The sequence below is a fragment of the Nelumbo lutea genome, chromosome 1 (genome assembly GCF_056320005.1).
Source record: "Nelumbo lutea isolate HS-2025 chromosome 1, American lotus-T2T, whole genome shotgun sequence".
In the NCBI taxonomy this organism is placed as follows: Eukaryota; Viridiplantae; Streptophyta; class Magnoliopsida; order Proteales; family Nelumbonaceae; genus Nelumbo; species Nelumbo lutea.
This window is the reverse complement of record NC_142684.1, coordinates 67,347,725-67,365,316: the sequence shown is the minus strand read 5'-3', so window position 1 is coordinate 67,365,316 and position 17,592 is coordinate 67,347,725. Positions and strand designations below refer to the sequence as shown.

Genomic DNA, 17,592 nt, shown 5'->3' with positions numbered 1-17,592 from the left:
AAGTTGAAAGGTAGAACTGGAACAGATGGAAAACTATAGGGGCCCAACCGCCTAGCCCAGGTCCAACTAGTGATCCAGACCCAAGATTTAGCGGAAGGAAAATACAGTAGCAGATATGCACTCAAAATTAGTCAAAATGAACCCTTTTATAATATGTAATTCCATAAAATGGTTTATTCTAATGATTCTAATTCCCTACCGTCCATTTTGTCATATCTCTATTAAAAACAAAGTTCACATACCAATCAAAACCACAAAAGAAATATATATATATATATATATATAGTTACAATTGTAAATGAAACTACTAAAAGAAAAAATAATAGTAGGTAGGCTCTATGGGAGAAAATAATTAAAGCTAATATTAAAAATTTACTCATTTAGCTTAGAAATTTTATGACGTATGAAACTAAAAGTTCAAAATTTTAAAGAATTAAAAATATTTTCACAATTTACCAATAATAATAAAAGTATAACAATTTTTTTCTTAATGAAAAGGAAAGTTTCAATTAAAATCAAAACAACATACAAATTCTATTGATAAACCAAAAAAAGAAAAAGAAAATAAAAGATACTTTATAACTCGCTTTGACGATAACTGTTACTGTTAAACCTAATTAGCAACGACATTGAAAGCAACAATTTCATAAGATTGAAATTCTATAATAGAGGTATGTAACTCCCTCACAAAATGGAGGTAGAAATGAATCCCTTTTCTTCAGAGTTTATCAAAAATCATATGTATTCTTTTCCTTTCTTTTTTCATTTGAACATTGAAAACAATTTGTGAAATTTTGGGGCCCCACAACCCCATGCCAATCATAGGGCTAAATCATTCAATCTCTCACTTAGCATTTATGCTTCGCATGAGGTATTATCATTGATTCCATGGTCATTATATTATCATGGCCTTCAGTTAATCCAAATTATTATAAATTGAATTGAAAGGCTTCAATAAACTAGTAAGACACCCTTATTCGCGCCTATATCAACTTAGGCAATGCTTGGAATTTGTATTGTTTCTCCAGTACTGTTTTCTGGTATGTGATTTTTTTAGAAAATGTTTTTCATTTTTTTTTTCGTTTTTTTATCATTGATGCGATATAAAGCTGTGTTTGGTTTAAAGAGAAAAGTAGAAAAAGAAAAGGAAATATAGAAAACCTTTACTATGAGTTTCCTTACCTTTCCCTTTCTTTCCTTATCTTTTCTTTCAAACCAAACATAGCCAAATATTTTTCAAAACACATCAACATTTGATTTAGCAACAGCAGAAAAACGAAAAACATTTAAAAAAAAAGTATTTTCTGATACCACACCTTACCCAATTTCCAAAGACGTGACGCTGAGGTAGCTAGTGCTGATTAATGAGAGGCATGTCTGCAGTGAAGCCGATGGAGAGTGTACAAGTGTTGATTAAAACAAAGTTGACTTATAAGAAAAGATAGAAAGGAAGAAAAGACGTATGATGCAAGTTTGGATGAAATTTGGAATTTTGGATTGCCCAACTTGAAAATTTTCAGTCATACACGGGTTAAAGTTTGCAACCTCATGCAGAACTCTTGGGAGATTACATATGCTGTTAATATAGAGGTTTCCTATCCAGTGGATGATGGTTCTGTTGTGGTCGAAGAATTCCTCCCAGTGGCAGAACTAGGTGTGCAGTGAGGTTCATTATGGTATGTCTAATAGAGAAAATAAGAGAGAAATGGAAACTTGACTAAGATCTAAATATTGATCATGACCGTTCACTTATTATACCAAAACCTAAATTGATATATCTTCATGCTCAACATGCTCAACATTTTTTCTGGTCCATATCTGTGGATCAGTGTTACAAACGGTGTCATTTTATTAATGAAAAATTTCCGATTAGTACTATGTACTTTGGGTCTAGTGTCAATTTGATTCATAAACTTTAAAATGCAATAATTCAACATTTGAACTTTTAAAACGTGTCAATCTAATAGTTGTTAAGTGACATTTGAAAAGACACAAATATCCTTCGAGTGTAATTTTTTTTATCAACCATCCAAATGTTGATAAGAAATAAATAGTCCCAAATCCTTGCATTTTCTATTCAAGAAAGTTGAAGCTACCTGAATAGAAGAGGCAAGGACTTGAAACTGTTCATTTCTTATCAATGTTTGGACGGTTATTAAAGAGAATTAAATGACATGTCAAAGGGCATTTGTGTCTTTTTAAATACCACTTGACAGCTAATTAATTGACTGATTAATGACTACAGGTACTAGATTGACATGTTTTGAAAATTCAGATACTAAATTGTTGCATTTTAAAATTCGAAGACCAAAGTGACACTAGGCCTAAGTTACAGGGTATTAATCGAAAATTTTCTCTTTTATTAATTTATAAAAGCGGTCATTATTTAAATACATTTTGGATATATTAAAATACACATATGTGAATACCACACTACATGACTACATAATAATGACCGCATTTTTTTAATTTGCCATTTATTAGAATATGTCTTGAAAGGAGGTTTAATAAGTCAATGGTAGTTTTAGACATTATCAATGAAGTTTTCTTTTTTATTATTTTTAATGAAGTGAGGGGAGGTGTTATGGGTTCTCTAAAAAATTACAATATTTATTTACGAAAATTAAAAAAAAAAAAAACATCTATTATATGGAAAACAAATAACCGTGGATCTAATGGAAAGAGTCCCATTTAATAAAAAAAATAAAATGAAAAGAGTCCCAAGAAGTAAAGTAGGCCAAAAAAACAAACAGAAGATTCCACAATCACACATTCAATTGCATATTATTCCATCTTGGACTTGAATAGATAGATATATGTTCACATCCTTTTGTCTCTGATACAATGTCCACCACCTTAAAGCGTGCTTACTGCTTAGACAACTTTCAACCCACGCCTCTGAATCTGCTACCCACAAGTTGCATCCTCATCAATACCCACACAACCACACACACACGACTATTCATTCATCATCATCATCATCACTTCTTATCCCCGTCATCAAGGTAAGGAGTAAAGAAGAATATGTCGTCAAGCCTGTCGTTGCTCGGCGAGTTTCCGCCATACACCAATAATCCCTCGCAACCATCTCGCCGTCCGGCAGAGAATGCGCACCACCCGCGCGGCCCAGGATGCTCCTCGGAATCTGACACATCCTCCCATCGACTCCACACTAGCGTCTCCGTGTCCAACGCGTAGACTTCGGACGCGAACTTGCCAGCTCCCAGGTGGCCCTTGTCGCTCGGATCCACCTCACCACCGTAAACAAATATGTATCGCCCGATCCAAACCGTTGAGAATACGCTTCGAGGTGATGGTTTCTCACCTGTTGCCTCCACCTCTGTCCACTGCTCACTGATGGGGTCAAAGCAGTGTACATCATCGAGCTCCTCGCCCGAGAATCCATAAACCACCCAGATCTTCCCGCCGGAGACCGCCAAACCAGGACCACCTCGAGCCCGGCAGTTCTCCCTAGGTACCGGGAATTTGACCCACTTGCGATCGTCGATGTCAAACGCCCAAAGATCGTTTAGTCGTCGGGCAACACCGCAGCCGCCGAAAACGTACACCCGGCGATCGTCGGCGGTCATAGAATGGTAGCTCCGGTGATCAGGTCCTGTGTCTCCGCTGGAGAGTAGGGTCCACTCGCTGGTGGAGGTGTCGAAGGAGTAGAGCTCATTGAGCTCCTTGTGGCCACTGTCCCTACCACCGAAGACATAGATGGTCCCACCAACAGCGACCATGGTGACACCAACCCGTGGCGGGGGGCTGTCTCCGGTGGCATCAACGACGGACCATGAGAGGTCGTGGAGGTCGAACACATGAAGCTTGTTGTCAACAGGGGCACGTGGCGTGAACTCACCACCGAAAACGTAAGCCTTCTGCCCTACCACTGCGATGGCATGTGAGCTTCTCGCACCCGGCCCCGTCCCCTTCTGTCCAAGCTGATGTTCGCAAATCGCAGATAACAACACAGAGTAACAGAAAAAACAAATGGATAAGAAAAACGAGGAATGTGTGGTTTACACGGAAGAACCATTCAAATTGGGAAAAACCAGTTTTCCAAAACCCTGGAAGGTGAGGTTTAAGACCTCAAACAATCTTTTAAGATGTTTGGGGGATTAGGGCTATCTCCCTTCAGTGAGAAAGGATCAACTCGATCAATTATCAGCATCGTTCGAATTCAAGAAAAATACAACCCACAACACGATGAAGTAAACTGAACTCTCTCGGGCTTTCCTGAGACCGAATAGTCCAATCTACCAACTCCACTGCGCAATTTTAAAGATGCATCACAGAAATTCATGGGTAATTTGTGAAAGCTTTCTAAAGTTTAGGTGAAGTAAACCCAGCAGAAGAAGAATCAGAAAGAAAGAAAAGCAGAGACACTGACCTTAACCCATTTGCCTTGGAAGATAACCATCGTTGATCGCCGCAACGCTGATCGATCCACCGCAGTGATTCCCCTAAGAATTGATGATGACTGGATGAGTCGATGTCGATTCGATCGCCCTCTCGCTTTGCAACTTGTCCAACTCCAGCTTGATGGGTACCAAGGTTAATAGCATAATATAGGTAGAGTGATCCGCCCAATTATCAAAATGCCCATAGGTTTAATATGAATTCACAGTGATGACATTGTACCTATATTCATTAATTAATTGCTGATTACTCAACATTCATGGAAATTAGTTTTTTGCTTACTCTGTTTCTGTTGGGTTTGGCAATTATGACGACACCTTCACTTACATGATATATATGTTATGGAGTTGGTTATCCGATCATGTGGATTAAACCAAAGAAAACCTGCCAACGACAGGGTTAGTGACTTATTGCATTCAATATATTATCTGCTCAAGCAAAATATAAACAACTGAATACCACTCCAACTTGAAGTTAATAATCTAATAAGTTGTGTCTTTCTGTATAAACTTATATTCTTCCAATAGAAATGGTAAACCAGCTGCCACCCATTGTTTTGATTTTTTTTATTAAAAAAAAGAGTAAATGCAAAATCTTCCCTTAAAGTTTCATTTTAATAAAATTTCTCCTCTATTTTTAACAAAATTAATAAATACCTCCCTTCCGTCAATGATCCAGACGAAAAGCATTAAAGAGATGACTTTTTTAAATACCTATTTTGCCCTTTCTCGAATACTGTTCATCTTCTTCCCATTCAACGCAGAAGGAGAAGTAGCGGCCACACCCCTCTAAATCCGATCTCTTCCTCTTCTCTCATCTTCTTCGAATTCTTGTTCTTTTCCGTTCTTTTTCTCCTCCTTTTCTTCTTCTCCTTCTTTTTTCTTCTTCTTCCTCTGCTTCTTCTTCTTCTGGCATTTTCCCCTTCCACCGCCCCTGTTTTTTACCACCGCCACTGCAACTCTCAGCAGCGGCGGTGCTTCATGCGAAACCTCTCCCTTTCCGCCATTTTCTCCTTATTTTCTACCATCTTAATGATCTACTGTGTGTTTGCATTAATTATTCCTTTGTCCGCAATTAATTTGATGATTGGAAGCTTGGACTGAATTATAAGCTGAGGAGCGCAGGATACGCACAGAAACCCTCAAATAAGCTGAGGAACGCAGGATACGCACAGGATACGCAATTAATTTTTGGGTGAGCTATTTTGAAGCTTGGTTTGCTGCCTACATAAAAATGCATTTATTTTAATGATTTCACCGCTCAATTAGTGTTTAAAACCACTAGGCTCAGTCACCAATTAGCTATGGAAGGAGTCGGAGTTCAAGCCGCCGAAAATGGTGGTGCCGGTGAAGGAAGAGACGTTCAAAACCGACAGAGTCGGAGGTTGGCAGATTTCTTACAAAGCGTGAGCGTTAAATATGTGAAGTTGGGGTATCATTACTTGATGAAATATCTTGTCAGTTTATCTCTTGTTCGGGTGATGGTTATTGATGGTGTGCAATTCGGCCGGTCCTAACTGTCAACGACCTTGCCTCTTACTGGAGTAACGGGGAGTCTGAAATGGAGAAGATGAGGGAACTTCGGGGGGAACCCGGTGAGATTGCTCCGAAGCTCAATTTAGTATTCTCTCAAAGGCAAGATAAAACCAGATGGCACAAAGTTTGCATACCTTGTTGTTGGGGGTAAGGGGCCTTTTATAACCACTTCGAGCACTCACTCTAAGGCCTATGTCAGGTCGGGTATGATTATTTGTGTTTTTGCCAGTTCGAGTGTCATCCTTTCTACTGGGACAGAACCGCCATTGCTCCTTATCGAAGCCATCTCTGTAACTGGAGATGGCGATGGCAGGTGGAACCCGGTGAGATTGCTCCGAAGCTCAAGTTAGTATTCTCTCAAAGGCAAGATAAAACCAGATGGCGCAAAATTTGCATACCTTGTTGTTGCGGGTAAGGGGCCTTTTATAACCACTTCGAGCACTCACTCTGAGGCCTATGTCAGGTCGGGTATGATTATTTCTGTGTTTCTACCAGTTCGAGTGTCATCCTTTCTACTAGGACAGAACCGCCATTGCTCCTTATCAGATGCTCCGAAGCTCAAGTTAGTATTCTCTCAAAGGCAAGATAAAACCAGATGGCGCAAAGTTTGCATACCTTGTTGTTGGGGGTAGGGGGCCTTTTATAACCACTTCGAGCACTCACTCTGAGGCCTCTGTCAGGTCGGGTATGATTATTTCTGTGTTTCTACTAGTTCGAGTGTCATCCTTTCTGCTGGGACAGAACCGCCACTGCTCCTTGTCGGAGCTGTCTCTGTAACTGGAGATGGCGGTGGCAGGTGGTGGTGGCAGGTGGCCGTTTGAAGTGCGGCTGTCAAGCGTCAGATCCCAAGTCAATCAGGTGCGCCGCCCCTGGATACGAACTTCCTCGGTGTCAGGCATGGTACGGTTGTTCAGTTTGGCGTCCTGGAGGCGAAGTGCTGGAGTGGTGAGCGAGGTGAAGTCTTGAGTTCGGAGGTGTGTCCCGAACTGCCATAGGGCAGGCCAGTTCGGAGAGGTGTGTCCCGAACTGCCATAGGGCAGGCCAGTTCGGGTTATTGCCCTTCGGGTTTGGTTCGGGGCCTAAGGGAGAATTCGGGCTCCCAGTAGGGAGTTCGGACTGCTGGTAGGGAGTTCGGATCGCTAGTTCCTCTGGTGCTCGCGCATTAGGCGTGCTTTAGTGCCGAGCTGTTGCCTTTGCCACGTATTGCGTAATTACGAGGTCGGGCCAAATCTTCTTTCATCAATTGCCCCCCACTCCTCGTGCTAAGGGTCTTGCCCTGGCGTGGGGAATTCGTGAGGTGGTAGGTGGATTTGTCCCGTACTTCGAATCTTGGTAGCGCGAGATGTGTTGTCAGGGTTCCTTGGGTTTTTCAAGCGCCCAAAAGGCGGGAGACGCGCCTACCTGCTTACAAATGCTGACAGACGTGGCGGTGCGCACTTATTTCAAATTTCAAAAGAGCGTGCCGCTGGGAGACGTGACAGCGGGTCTTTTTTATTTTGAAAAAATGCACCGCTGCCGTTTGAAAGGCGAGGAGACGTGCGCTAGTCGTACTATCAGTTTCAGAAAGACGTGCGTTGTCATCTTGTTAGTTTCAGAAAGACGTGTGCCGGTGTTTTGTCAGTTTCAGTAAGACGTGCGCCAATCACGTCTCGGCCTTAGGGGACGTGCGGTTAGCGCGAATGCGGGCCATTGGATTGGCTCTGATCTATACTGTTGGTTCTCGGTTACTGTGGGTATAAATAGTAGGGGACCCCAGTCGCTTTGTCACTTCTGCGTTTTGCTTCTTGAGCTCGCGTCTAGGCTTTTTAGTTTGCCTTCAAGGTTTTTTGCTTGTTCCAATTTTTGAAGTCTGTTCAAACCTTTTTTCGAGTGAGTACTTTCCTAAAATCCACCTTTTCTCCTTGATGTGTAACTTGGATAGCTCAGACGGTTTTTCAAGTGAGTCTAATGCAGGTTCTACGAACCGAGTTGCATCCCCCGATGGCCTTAGCGAACCTGAGGTAGAACTTGAGGAAGAGTTTGAGCCCATAGGCCGAGCCGCTTCAGACAGTCTGGCATCTACCTCTCGTCGAGGTCGGATGTTAGACAGGTTTGGTCCTTCCACCATGACGCCTGAGGGGCTCCAATCCCTTATTACTTATTACAACTTGCCTAGGGAGTACGCTTACTTCATTCCTTCGGGAAGCTTTCCTTGGGAACATGGTCCTGAAGAGATCGTTATATTTCGGGAGCAGCTCGCTGCGGGGTGGCGACTGCCTTTCCACCCCCTTCTTGTCGAGGTCATAAACCACTTCGGTATTACCGTCGGCCAGCTTCACCCAAACTCCATTCATAACCTGGTGGGGACAATCTCCCTTTTTTGCGAACAAGGCTTTCCTTTAGACTTGGAGTTCTCCTCTATTTTAATGCTTAAGAAACAAACGGGTCCTCTTCCTGGAAGTAGGCGGGCGTATTACTTGTCTCCTCGTCCGGGTTTTAAGCTCTTGCATGAACTTCCCAACAAGGTCCCGGCGTGAAAGCGAGACTACTTTGGGGTGAGTTCGGGTAGGTTCCTAGCTCAGAGGTTTTCTTGTTTCGCTTTGTTCTTTCGTTTTTTCTGATGTCGAACTCTTTTTTGCGAGTGTGATGGACTCTGAGAGGGCTCGCGGTGGGCACCTGTTCCAAGGCATGAAGAGGAGGAAGCAGGTCGCCAAGCGAACTCGTGCCGAGCTGCCCCAGGATGTGGAGCATCATGTTCCAAACTACACGTCAGAGGATCCGCCCAGGGAGTCCGAGATGGCTCCTTCAACGCAAGAAGCAGCAGGGGCCCCTTATGCCGAGACTACTCACACGGGGGCTCCCGCCTAGTCTAGTGCTCCCGCTTACTCTAGGTCCGCTCATACGCGAGTTGGGCCCTCAGGCTCGGGAGCTCAAGGGGAATTCAGGAGCGTGCTGTCGCCGAACTACGCTCTTCAGAAGAGTAGGGAGGCAACCTTCCCCGAGGAGATCACGGCCTAGACCGATCTTCCTTTGAACCAGATCACCTGCCGTGCTGCTACTCATGCTATGGTGGTGAGTCAGATTTCTTGTCGGGCTTTTGTTTTCTACCCTCTTGCTATCGTTCTCTTAATCACTTGTTCTTTCCTTTTGGTAGGTGAACTCTTCTATTCATTCCTTAGCGGCCCAGGTGGAGAGGAGCTCGAGGCAGGCGCGAGCTGCCGAAGAGGCTTTCCGTGCTACAGAGGTGACTACCCGAGCTACTGAGGCGGCTGCTCGTGTTGCTGAGGAGGCAGCTCACGTTGCTATGGCCAGGCAGGTGAGGTCATAGAGGGATGCCGAGGCCATGGGGATGGTTGTGAAGCATATGGCAGGCCTGAGGCTAGATCTGTAGCATCGGGTCGAATACCTTCAGGACATAAGGGAGAAAACGCAGATCTTTTTCCAAGGCATCGGAGATGCCAAGAAGAAGGCCGTTGATGAGTACATCGCCTCGCCGCGCTTTGATGACCTGATGGTTGACTCGTACAGAAGGGGATTTAAACTGAGCCGGTGAATGATTCGGAACACGTACCCCGAGCTTGATATCAGTGTCATATCCACTTCACGCATAACTCAGGAGATGGCCAATGCTACTGATGGTGAGCAAAATTCTGAGGGCGAGGCAAGACCTTCGGGTATCATTGAAGTGCCTTCTGATGATGAAATAGCTCCGGGCCAGTGAAATGCAATTTTTTTTATCAAATGTACTCTTCCTTATCTTGTAATGGAATGGACTTCTCTTTTGGTCAAGTGTTGGTTGTTCTCTCCCAAACTGATTGTATTTGCCGAACTGACCATATGCCCGATCAGTTTCTTGCCCGGGTCACTGCACTCGCGTGACCTATTTCAATGTTTAATACTCCGCTTCGCCTGTCTTCGGCTGACTATTCTTTTCTTGCCTATGCCGAGGTTCCTTCGTTAGCTTGGCATCCTAGCCCTTAGGATCCGGTAGCGATTTCATCCACTTCGCTTGGTGGTTTATAGGTAGTATCGCCTTAAGCTGACGATGTTCCACGTTCGGGGTACTTGTTTGCCTTCTAAGGTTTCGAGCTCGTATGCCCCATCAAGCGCTCTCTTTACTCTATAGGACCCTTCCCAATTTGGTCCAAGTTTGCCCACATCGGGTTCGGGCACCATAATCTTACGGAGAACCAGGTCGCCGACTCAGAAGTTCCACTTTTTTACTCTGGCGTTGTAGTACCGAGCTATTTTCTGCTGGTAGGCCGTTGTCTGGATGTGCGCGAGGTCTCTTACCTCATCCAGTAGGTCGAGGTTGGTACGTAACTCGTCTCCGTTTGTCTGGTCGTCATATGCTTCTAGTCGTAGTGTAGGTATTTCGATTTCCGCTGGGATTACCGCTTCAGTGCCGTAGGTGAGGTTAAAGGGGATCTCTCCCGTGGCAGTTTTTTCTGTAGTCCAGTGAGCCATAAAACACTTGGTAGCTCGTCCGCCCACAACCCTTTAGCTCGGTCTAGTTGTGCTTTTAGTCCGCGCAGGATGGCTATGTTCATTACTTCTGTCTGACCGTTCGACTGCGGGTGTGCGACCGATGTGAAGTTCTGACGAATTCCCATATTCTAGCACCATTCTTGGAACTTGATATCCCCGAACTATTTGCCGTTGTCGGAGATCAGTACCCGAGGTAGCCCGAAGCGACATACTATGCTCTTCTAAAAGAAGTTCTGTATGTTTCGGGCTGTAACTGTTGCTAGAGGTTCAGCTTCTATCCATTTTGTGAAGTAATCTACTACCACCACTAGGAACTTTCTCTCACCTGTTGCTGGCGGGAATGGCCCCAGGAGATCGATGCCCCATTGCGCAAAGGGCCATGGGCTGGTGAGGTATTTGAGGCCGGAAGCAGGCTGATGGTGGATGTTGGCATGCTTCTGACACTTGTCGCATTTTCTTACGAGCTCGACAGCTTCTGTCTTCACCGTTGGCCAATAGTATCATTGTCGAAGTGCCTTTTGGGCGAGGGTTCTGCCTCCCAGGTGTCCGCCGCATAGACCTTCATGAGTGTCACGGAGTATGAGCTCGACTTCAGTAGGTCACAGGCAACGCAAGTAGGGGAGCGTGTAGGACCGTCGGTACAACCGTTCGTCTATTATGACGTATTTGGCTGCCTGGCGTTGCACCCTCTTGGCTGCATTACGGTCTGCAGGGAGGGTTCCATCTAGCATGAAGCTTGCGAGTGGGTTGATCCAGCTCGGCTCAGCTTCAAGGATGGGAGCGACCTCCTCTGCCCCACCGAGAATGCTAGGCCGAGGTAAGTCCTCTATGTACACGGTTCTCATGGTGTTGTGACTCGTACTAGCTAACCGGGACAGGGCGTCGGCCTCAGTGTTCTTTGACCTCGGGATTTGCCTGATGAAGTGTGACTGGAAGTTGAGTAGAGCCTCTTTTATTTTCGCCAAGTATACGATCATAGAGAGCTCGGGTGTTTCATATTCGCCCGTAACCTGGTTGACCACGAGCTGGGAATCACTACAGATGACTATGTGCTTTGCTCTTACCTTTTGCACTAGGTTCAGCCCGGCTATCAGTGCCTCGTACTCTGCCTCGTTGTTGGATGCTGCGAACTCAAAGCGTAGTGCGTATTCCAATTTTGTGCCACCCGGGCCACATATGACTATTCCAGCCCCGCTGTCGTGCTGGTTCGAGGAGCCATCTACGTGAAGGATCTAGGGCTCCTCATCCCAATTCGCGCTTGGCCTAACCAGGAGAGATGCCACACTGGATGCTACTTCATGGGGTTCAAACTCTATTGGCTTGGGAGCTCCGGGTTCACCCGAACTAGGGATCTCAGGGTCAACTGGCCCAGGGGCTTCGAGGCTGAATGTGCACTCGGCGATAAAATCTGCTAAGGCTTGGGCCTTAATGGCAGTCTGTGGCTTGTACTGGAGGTCGCACTCGCTAAGCTCAATGGCCCACTTCGTTAGCCGACCGGAAACCTCGGGCTTGAGTAAGAATTGTCTCAAAGGTTTGTCAGTCAAGACGATGACAGTGTGAGCCTGGAAATACGAGCGGAGTTTCCAAGCTGCAATTACCAGTGTGTATGCTAGCTTTTCTATCTACGGGTATCTCGTCTCTACTCCCTACAGAATTTTACTAATGTAATAGACGGACTGCTGGACCCGATCTACTTCCTTTATTAGTACCGAACTAACCACCTCGTCGCTCGCCGAGAGGTACAATTCTAAGACCTTGCCCTCCTCGGGCCTGGCTAAGGTTGGCACAGTGGCGAGGTAGCTCTTTAGCTTATCAAACGCGAGCTGGCAGTCTCGGGTCCATTTGAACCCTTTGCCTTTGATTGCCTTGAAGAAAGGCAGACAGCGGTCTGCCGATTTGGACATGAAGCGGCTCAGAGCGGCTATGCGGCCGTTTAGCCTCTGAACCTCTTTTACTTTTCAGGGTGGTCTCATATCTAGGATGGCCTTTATCTTGTCCGGGTTGGCCTCAATACCGCGCCGGTTGACAATGTACCCCAGGAACTTACCCGAGGTGACACCGAAGACACATTTGTTGGGGTTCAGTTTCATGCTAAATTGACGCAGAATTTGGAAGACAGAATCTAAGTCTTGTATAAATTCCTGTGAGAATTGCGTCTTGACGACCATGTCATCTACATAACATTCTATTTTCGTGCCAATTAAGGGCCAAAAAAGCTTATTTACAAGTCTTTGGAAGGTCGCCCCAGCATTCTTTAGTCCGAAGGGCATGACCTTCTAACAGTACAAGCCGAACTCAGTTATGAAGCTGGTTTTTTCCTCATCGGACTGGTCCATCCTGATTTGGTTGTAGCCTGAGTAGGCATCCAAGAAGCTTAGCAGCTCATGTCCCGAGGTCGCGTCCACTAGGCGGTCAATTCGGGGGAGGGGGAAGCAGTCTTTTGGGCAAGCTCGGTTCAGGTCGGTGTAGTTGACACACATGCGCCACTTGCTATTTTCCTTTTTCACCAGCACTGGGTTGGCTACCCGGCTCGGGTAATGAACTTCCCTTATGAAGTCCGCTGCGAGGAGCTTTTCGACCTTCTCGTCGACCGCCCTCTAGCGCTCTGGGGCTAAGTTGCGTTTCTTCTGTCTAATGAGTCTGACTACATGGTCAGTGTTAAGTTTGTGAGTTATAAGGCCAGGGTCAATACCGGGCATATCAGCCGCGGACCATGCAAAAATATCTAAATTTTGAAGTAGGAAACTCACCAGCTCAGTTCGTAGAGGCTCTTTGACGGAAGCACAGATCTGTAGCGTTCAAGCCGGATCTGTAGTCGAGGTCGGGATCGCGACCGTTTCCTCTGTGGGCGAAACTCGTTCCTCGCCCTGCTCCGTAGGCCGCTCCAGTTCAAGGTTGTCGGCTGCCTTGGTTTTTCCCTTCAGGGCGGCAACATAACACTTGCGGGACTCAAGCTGGTCGCCCCGCGCTACCCCCAGACCAAAGTCTGTGGGGAACTTCATTGTCAGATAGTAGGTGGAGACCACTGCCCGCAGAATATGCGTAATTGGCCGCCCTATTATGGCATTGTATGGGGAGGGGGTCGCAACCACCAGGAAATCGTGGTTGAGTCTGACCACACAAGGCCATGTGCCGACTTCCATAGGTACTGTTATCTTCCCGAGGGGCCTGACTTCCTCTCTGTTGAAGCCCACCAGAGGAGTGTTTGCGGGCTTCAACTCACTTCTCTGCAACTGTAGCTGGTCAAACGCCGACTTGAAGAGGATGTCCGCCAAACTACCTGAGTCCACAAGTACGCGCCGGACTTCGAAGTCGCTGATCCTTAGTTTGATGACGAGCGCGTCATCGTGGGGGTAGTGGACACCTCGCGCGTCGTCTTCCGTGAAAAAGATCGGTTCTTCTGTCTTCGGCCTCTTTGGAGGGTTCTGTTCTTCTCGGGCTGCCTCGCGAACTGACGTCCGAGCTGTTGCCGAAGTGCACCCTGCTACCATCGAACCTCCCACTATCACATGGATGGTTCCCTGAACTGGCCTCTCTTCTGGAGGTGGTCGCTGCAAGGCTTCGATCGGTCTGCTGCTGGATTCGGGGGCATCCTTTCCGTGCTCCCCTTGCCGACCTGCCTTATTATTATTATCGTTTTGTACAAAATTTCTCAAGCATCCGCGACGAATAAGTCCCTCTATCTCGTCCCGGAGATTATTACACTTTTCGGTACTATGACTGTGATCTCTATGAAAACTACAATATAGATTTTTATTTCTCTCGTTTGGATTACTCTTTAGGCGAGGTGGCCACTTTACGTAGGGGGCGTCCTTGATCGTCATCAAGATCTCGGTCCGCCTTGTGTTTAACAGCGTGTAATCCATCCGAACTGCTAAGGGAGCTCGAGACGGCTGGCTTGGTTTCGCCTCTCGGGCCTGGTTTCTTCTATCGCCTGGATTGGAGGGCTCACCTTCCCTTTTTCTTTTATCGACCCCGCCTTCGGTTCTTTGGTTGATTTCTTCCTCTGTTCTCATGAACTTGTCCGCGAGCTTGAGGAAATCGGCCATGGTCGCGGGCTGGCTGGCCACCATGTGCCATTTGAATTCCTTGTGCGTTACCCCTCTCTTGGCCGCCGCGAGCTGTACTGCGGGGTCTAACCACGGTATCCGCAAGCATGCTTCATTGAACCGCTTGATGTAGCCCCAGATGGATTCTCCTTCCCTCTAGACTATCCCAAAGATGCTTTCTTCGGTTCTGGGGCACCGCTTGCTGGTAACAAAGTGTGTGGTGAAGACTTGCACGAACTGGGTCCAGCTTCTTATTGACCCAGGGTCGTTGGGGTCAAAGGACCCATCATACTTGTCCAAAGGTGGGAGCTTGAAGTCTCTGGGCATGGGGATTGCTAGGAGTTCTGATGCGAGGGGGGAAGGAGCTGAGAGAATTGGGGTAGCTTTTACCTCGTCCGAGCTCGTCTCTTCCTTACCTCTAAGGTTGGGTAGGACACGGGTGGCAGTTAAGTGACTTCGCCTACGCCTTCGTTGAGCGGGACTGGTACTAGCACTGCTGGCCTCTGTGTTGCCAAGCTCGATGGGCCTGGAATGTTGGTTTGCTGCTAGGGTGCTGAACCGGTTCTCCGTGAGAGGGAACTCAGGCTTGGAGCGCCGAGGTGCTGACTTTGTAGGCGAGGTTCTCGACCCACTTGCGAGCTACGAGACGGGGGTAATTTTTCTTTCCTTTCGGCCTGGGGATGAGGCCTGGCTATTAGGGGGGTTCTGGAGTTGGGAGGCTTCTCCTCGGTGAGGGCGTCCACCCCGAGGGGAGGCCTTAACCGGCTTCAGAACAGGATGTCGAGGTGGAAGCAGTGACTGGTTCAAGGGTAGCTGAGGGAACTGCTGCTGATAATGGTGTTGAGAGAGGTGGTGTAGTACCTAGTGCTGGTGGAGTTGATGCTGCTAGAATTGTTGCATTTGGGCTTGCATTGCCCGCATGCATTGCATTAGGTCATCCAGCTGGTTCTGGAGGGTCGCTAGTGTGACAGCAGTTGGTTCAACGAAGGTTGCTTCGATAGGGAGTGAAAGAGGGACGTTCAAGACAGGAAGGTTCAGGGGTGCCATCCACTGAAAGGGGGATGGTGAACTGCCCGATGCACACCAAGGGAACTTGGAGTTGTTCCCCGGTGGTGTTCGTTTCTGTGACATGTCTGACATTGCTGGAAGAAGCCATGGGTGTTGGAGTTTTTTGGAAGAAGAGGATGAGGTAAGAGAGTTTTAGAGGGAGGCTTTTAGAAGCGTTTCCCACAGACGGTGCCAATTGTTGGTGCGCAATCCGGCCGGTCCTAGCTGTCAACGACCTTGCCTCTGACTGGAGCAACGGGGAGCCTAAAACGGAGAAGATGAGGGAACTCCGGGGGGAACCCGGTGAGATTGCTCCGAAGCTCAAGTTAGTATTCTCTCAAAGGCAAGATAAAACCAGATGGGGCAAAGTTTGCATACCTTGTTGTTGGGGGTAGGGGGCCTTTTATAACCACTTCGAGCACTCACTCCGAGGCCTCTGTTAGGTCAGGTATGATTATTTTTGTGTTTCTGCCAGTTCAGGTGTCATCCATTCTGCTGGGACAAAACCGCCATTGCTCCTTGTCGGAGCCGTCTCTGTAACTGGAGATGGCGGTGGCAGGTGGCGGTGGCAGGTGGCCGTTTGAAGTGCGGCTGTCAAGTGTTAGATCTCAAGTCAGTCAGGTGTGCCGCCCCTGGATACGAACTTCCTCGATGTCAAGCATGGTACGGTTGTTCAGTTTGGCGTCCTGGAGGCGAAGTGCTGGAGTGGTGAGCGAGGTGAAGTCTTGAGTTCGGAGGTGTGTCCCGAACTGCCATAGGGCAGGCCAGTTCGGAGAGGTGTGTTCTGAACTGCCATAGGGCAGGCCAGTTCGGAGAGGTGTGTCCCGAACTGCCATAGGGCAGGCCAGTTCGGGTTACTGCCCTTCGGGTTTGGATCGGGGCCTAAGGGAGAGTTCAGGCTCCCAGTAGGGAGTTCGGACTGCTGGTAGGGAGTTTGGACCACTGGTTCCTCTGGTGCTCGTGCATTAGGCATGCTTTTATGCCGAGCTGTTGCCTTTGCCACATATTGCGTAATTACGAAGTCGAGCCAAATCTTCCTTCATCAATTATGACCCTGGTCCAAGCGTTGCAGTTGAGCTTAGAGGATATCCTTGAGCTATCTCATTAGCTTGAGAACAATTTGGTGAGTGTCGCCATTTCCTCTACACTGCTTGTATTGGGTGCTACCATCTATTTCGTGATGCGACCACGCCCGGTGTATCTGGTGGACTTTTCCTACTACCTCCCTCCCTTAGCCCTGAGGGTTAACTTCAAGGATTTCATGGAACACTCAAGGCTCACTATGGATTTCTTCGCTCAAGTTCCAACACGAGATCCTCGAATGGTCCGGACTTGGCGAGGAGACGCATGTTGCTGACACGATGCGCTACATTCCTCCACGACCAACGATGGATAACGCTAGGGAGGAAGCCAAGCAGGTCATGCTTGGCACTCTAGAAAACCTCTTCTCCAATACCTCTGTGAAGCCTAAGGACATCGGTATACTAGTCGTGAACTGTACCTTGTTCAATCCAACCCCTTTGTTGTCTGCCATGATTATCAACAAGTACAAGCTAAGAGGTAACATTGGGAGCTTTAATTTGGGTGGAATGAGATGCAGTGCGGGAGTGATCGCCATCGACTTGGCCAAGGACATGCTCTAGGTTCACCGCAACACTTCTGTCATTGTCGCCACCACTGAGAACATCACCCATAACTGGTACTTCGGGAACAAGAAATCATCATCCCAAAGAATATGAGAGAAGAGGAAGAGATCGAATTTAAAGGGGTGTCGTAATTGCCTCTGCTTCTCAGTTCGAACAGAGAAGAAGATGAACAGTGTTCGAGAAAAAGGTAAATTAGGCATTTTGAAGGCATTTTCATTGACAGAACGAAAGTATTTGTTAATTTTATAAAAAATAAAAGGGAGGTTTTTGCTAAAATAAAACTATAGAGAAGATTTTTATGATTGTCGAGAGATTTTTATGATTGTCTTGGCAGTTTTATTCATCGTCATGTCTTTGTATTAAATTGGCAGTTTTATTCATCGTCATGTCTTTGTATTAAATTGGCAGTTTTATTCATCGTCATGT

At 46.8% G+C, this 17,592-nt stretch overlaps 1 protein-coding gene and 1 pseudogene across 1 annotated transcript; one reads left to right on the top strand and one right to left on the bottom strand.

Annotated features, from left to right (window-relative positions):
• Positions 1 to 2,757: 2,757 nt before the first annotated feature.
• On the bottom strand, positions 2,758 to 4,538 carry LOC148875056 (Galactose oxidase/kelch repeat superfamily protein). The gene is made up of 2 exons (XM_088964132.1): positions 4,394 to 4,538; positions 2,758 to 3,944 (listed from the first exon to the last, which is right to left on the bottom strand). Exons 1-2 carry the CDS (start codon positions 4,421 to 4,423, stop codon positions 2,982 to 2,984), a joined length of 993 nt encoding a protein of 330 aa, XP_088820258.1. The 5' UTR covers positions 4,424 to 4,538; the 3' UTR covers positions 2,758 to 2,981.
• Positions 4,539 to 5,683: 1,145 nt separating this feature from the next.
• LOC148875055 (3-ketoacyl-CoA synthase 4-like) lies at positions 5,684 to 17,423 on the top strand (annotated as a pseudogene).
• The last annotated feature ends 169 nt before the right edge of the window (positions 17,424 to 17,592 follow it).

Coding starts and splice junctions, on each gene's coding strand:
- LOC148875056 (XM_088964132.1), bottom strand. CDS start 4,423: ATGGTTATCTTCCAAGGCAAATGGGTTAAG. Junction 3,945..4,393: donor TCCAAGGCAAATGGGTTAAG/GTCAGTGTCTCT, acceptor TGCGAACATCAG/CTTGGACAGAAGGGGACGGG.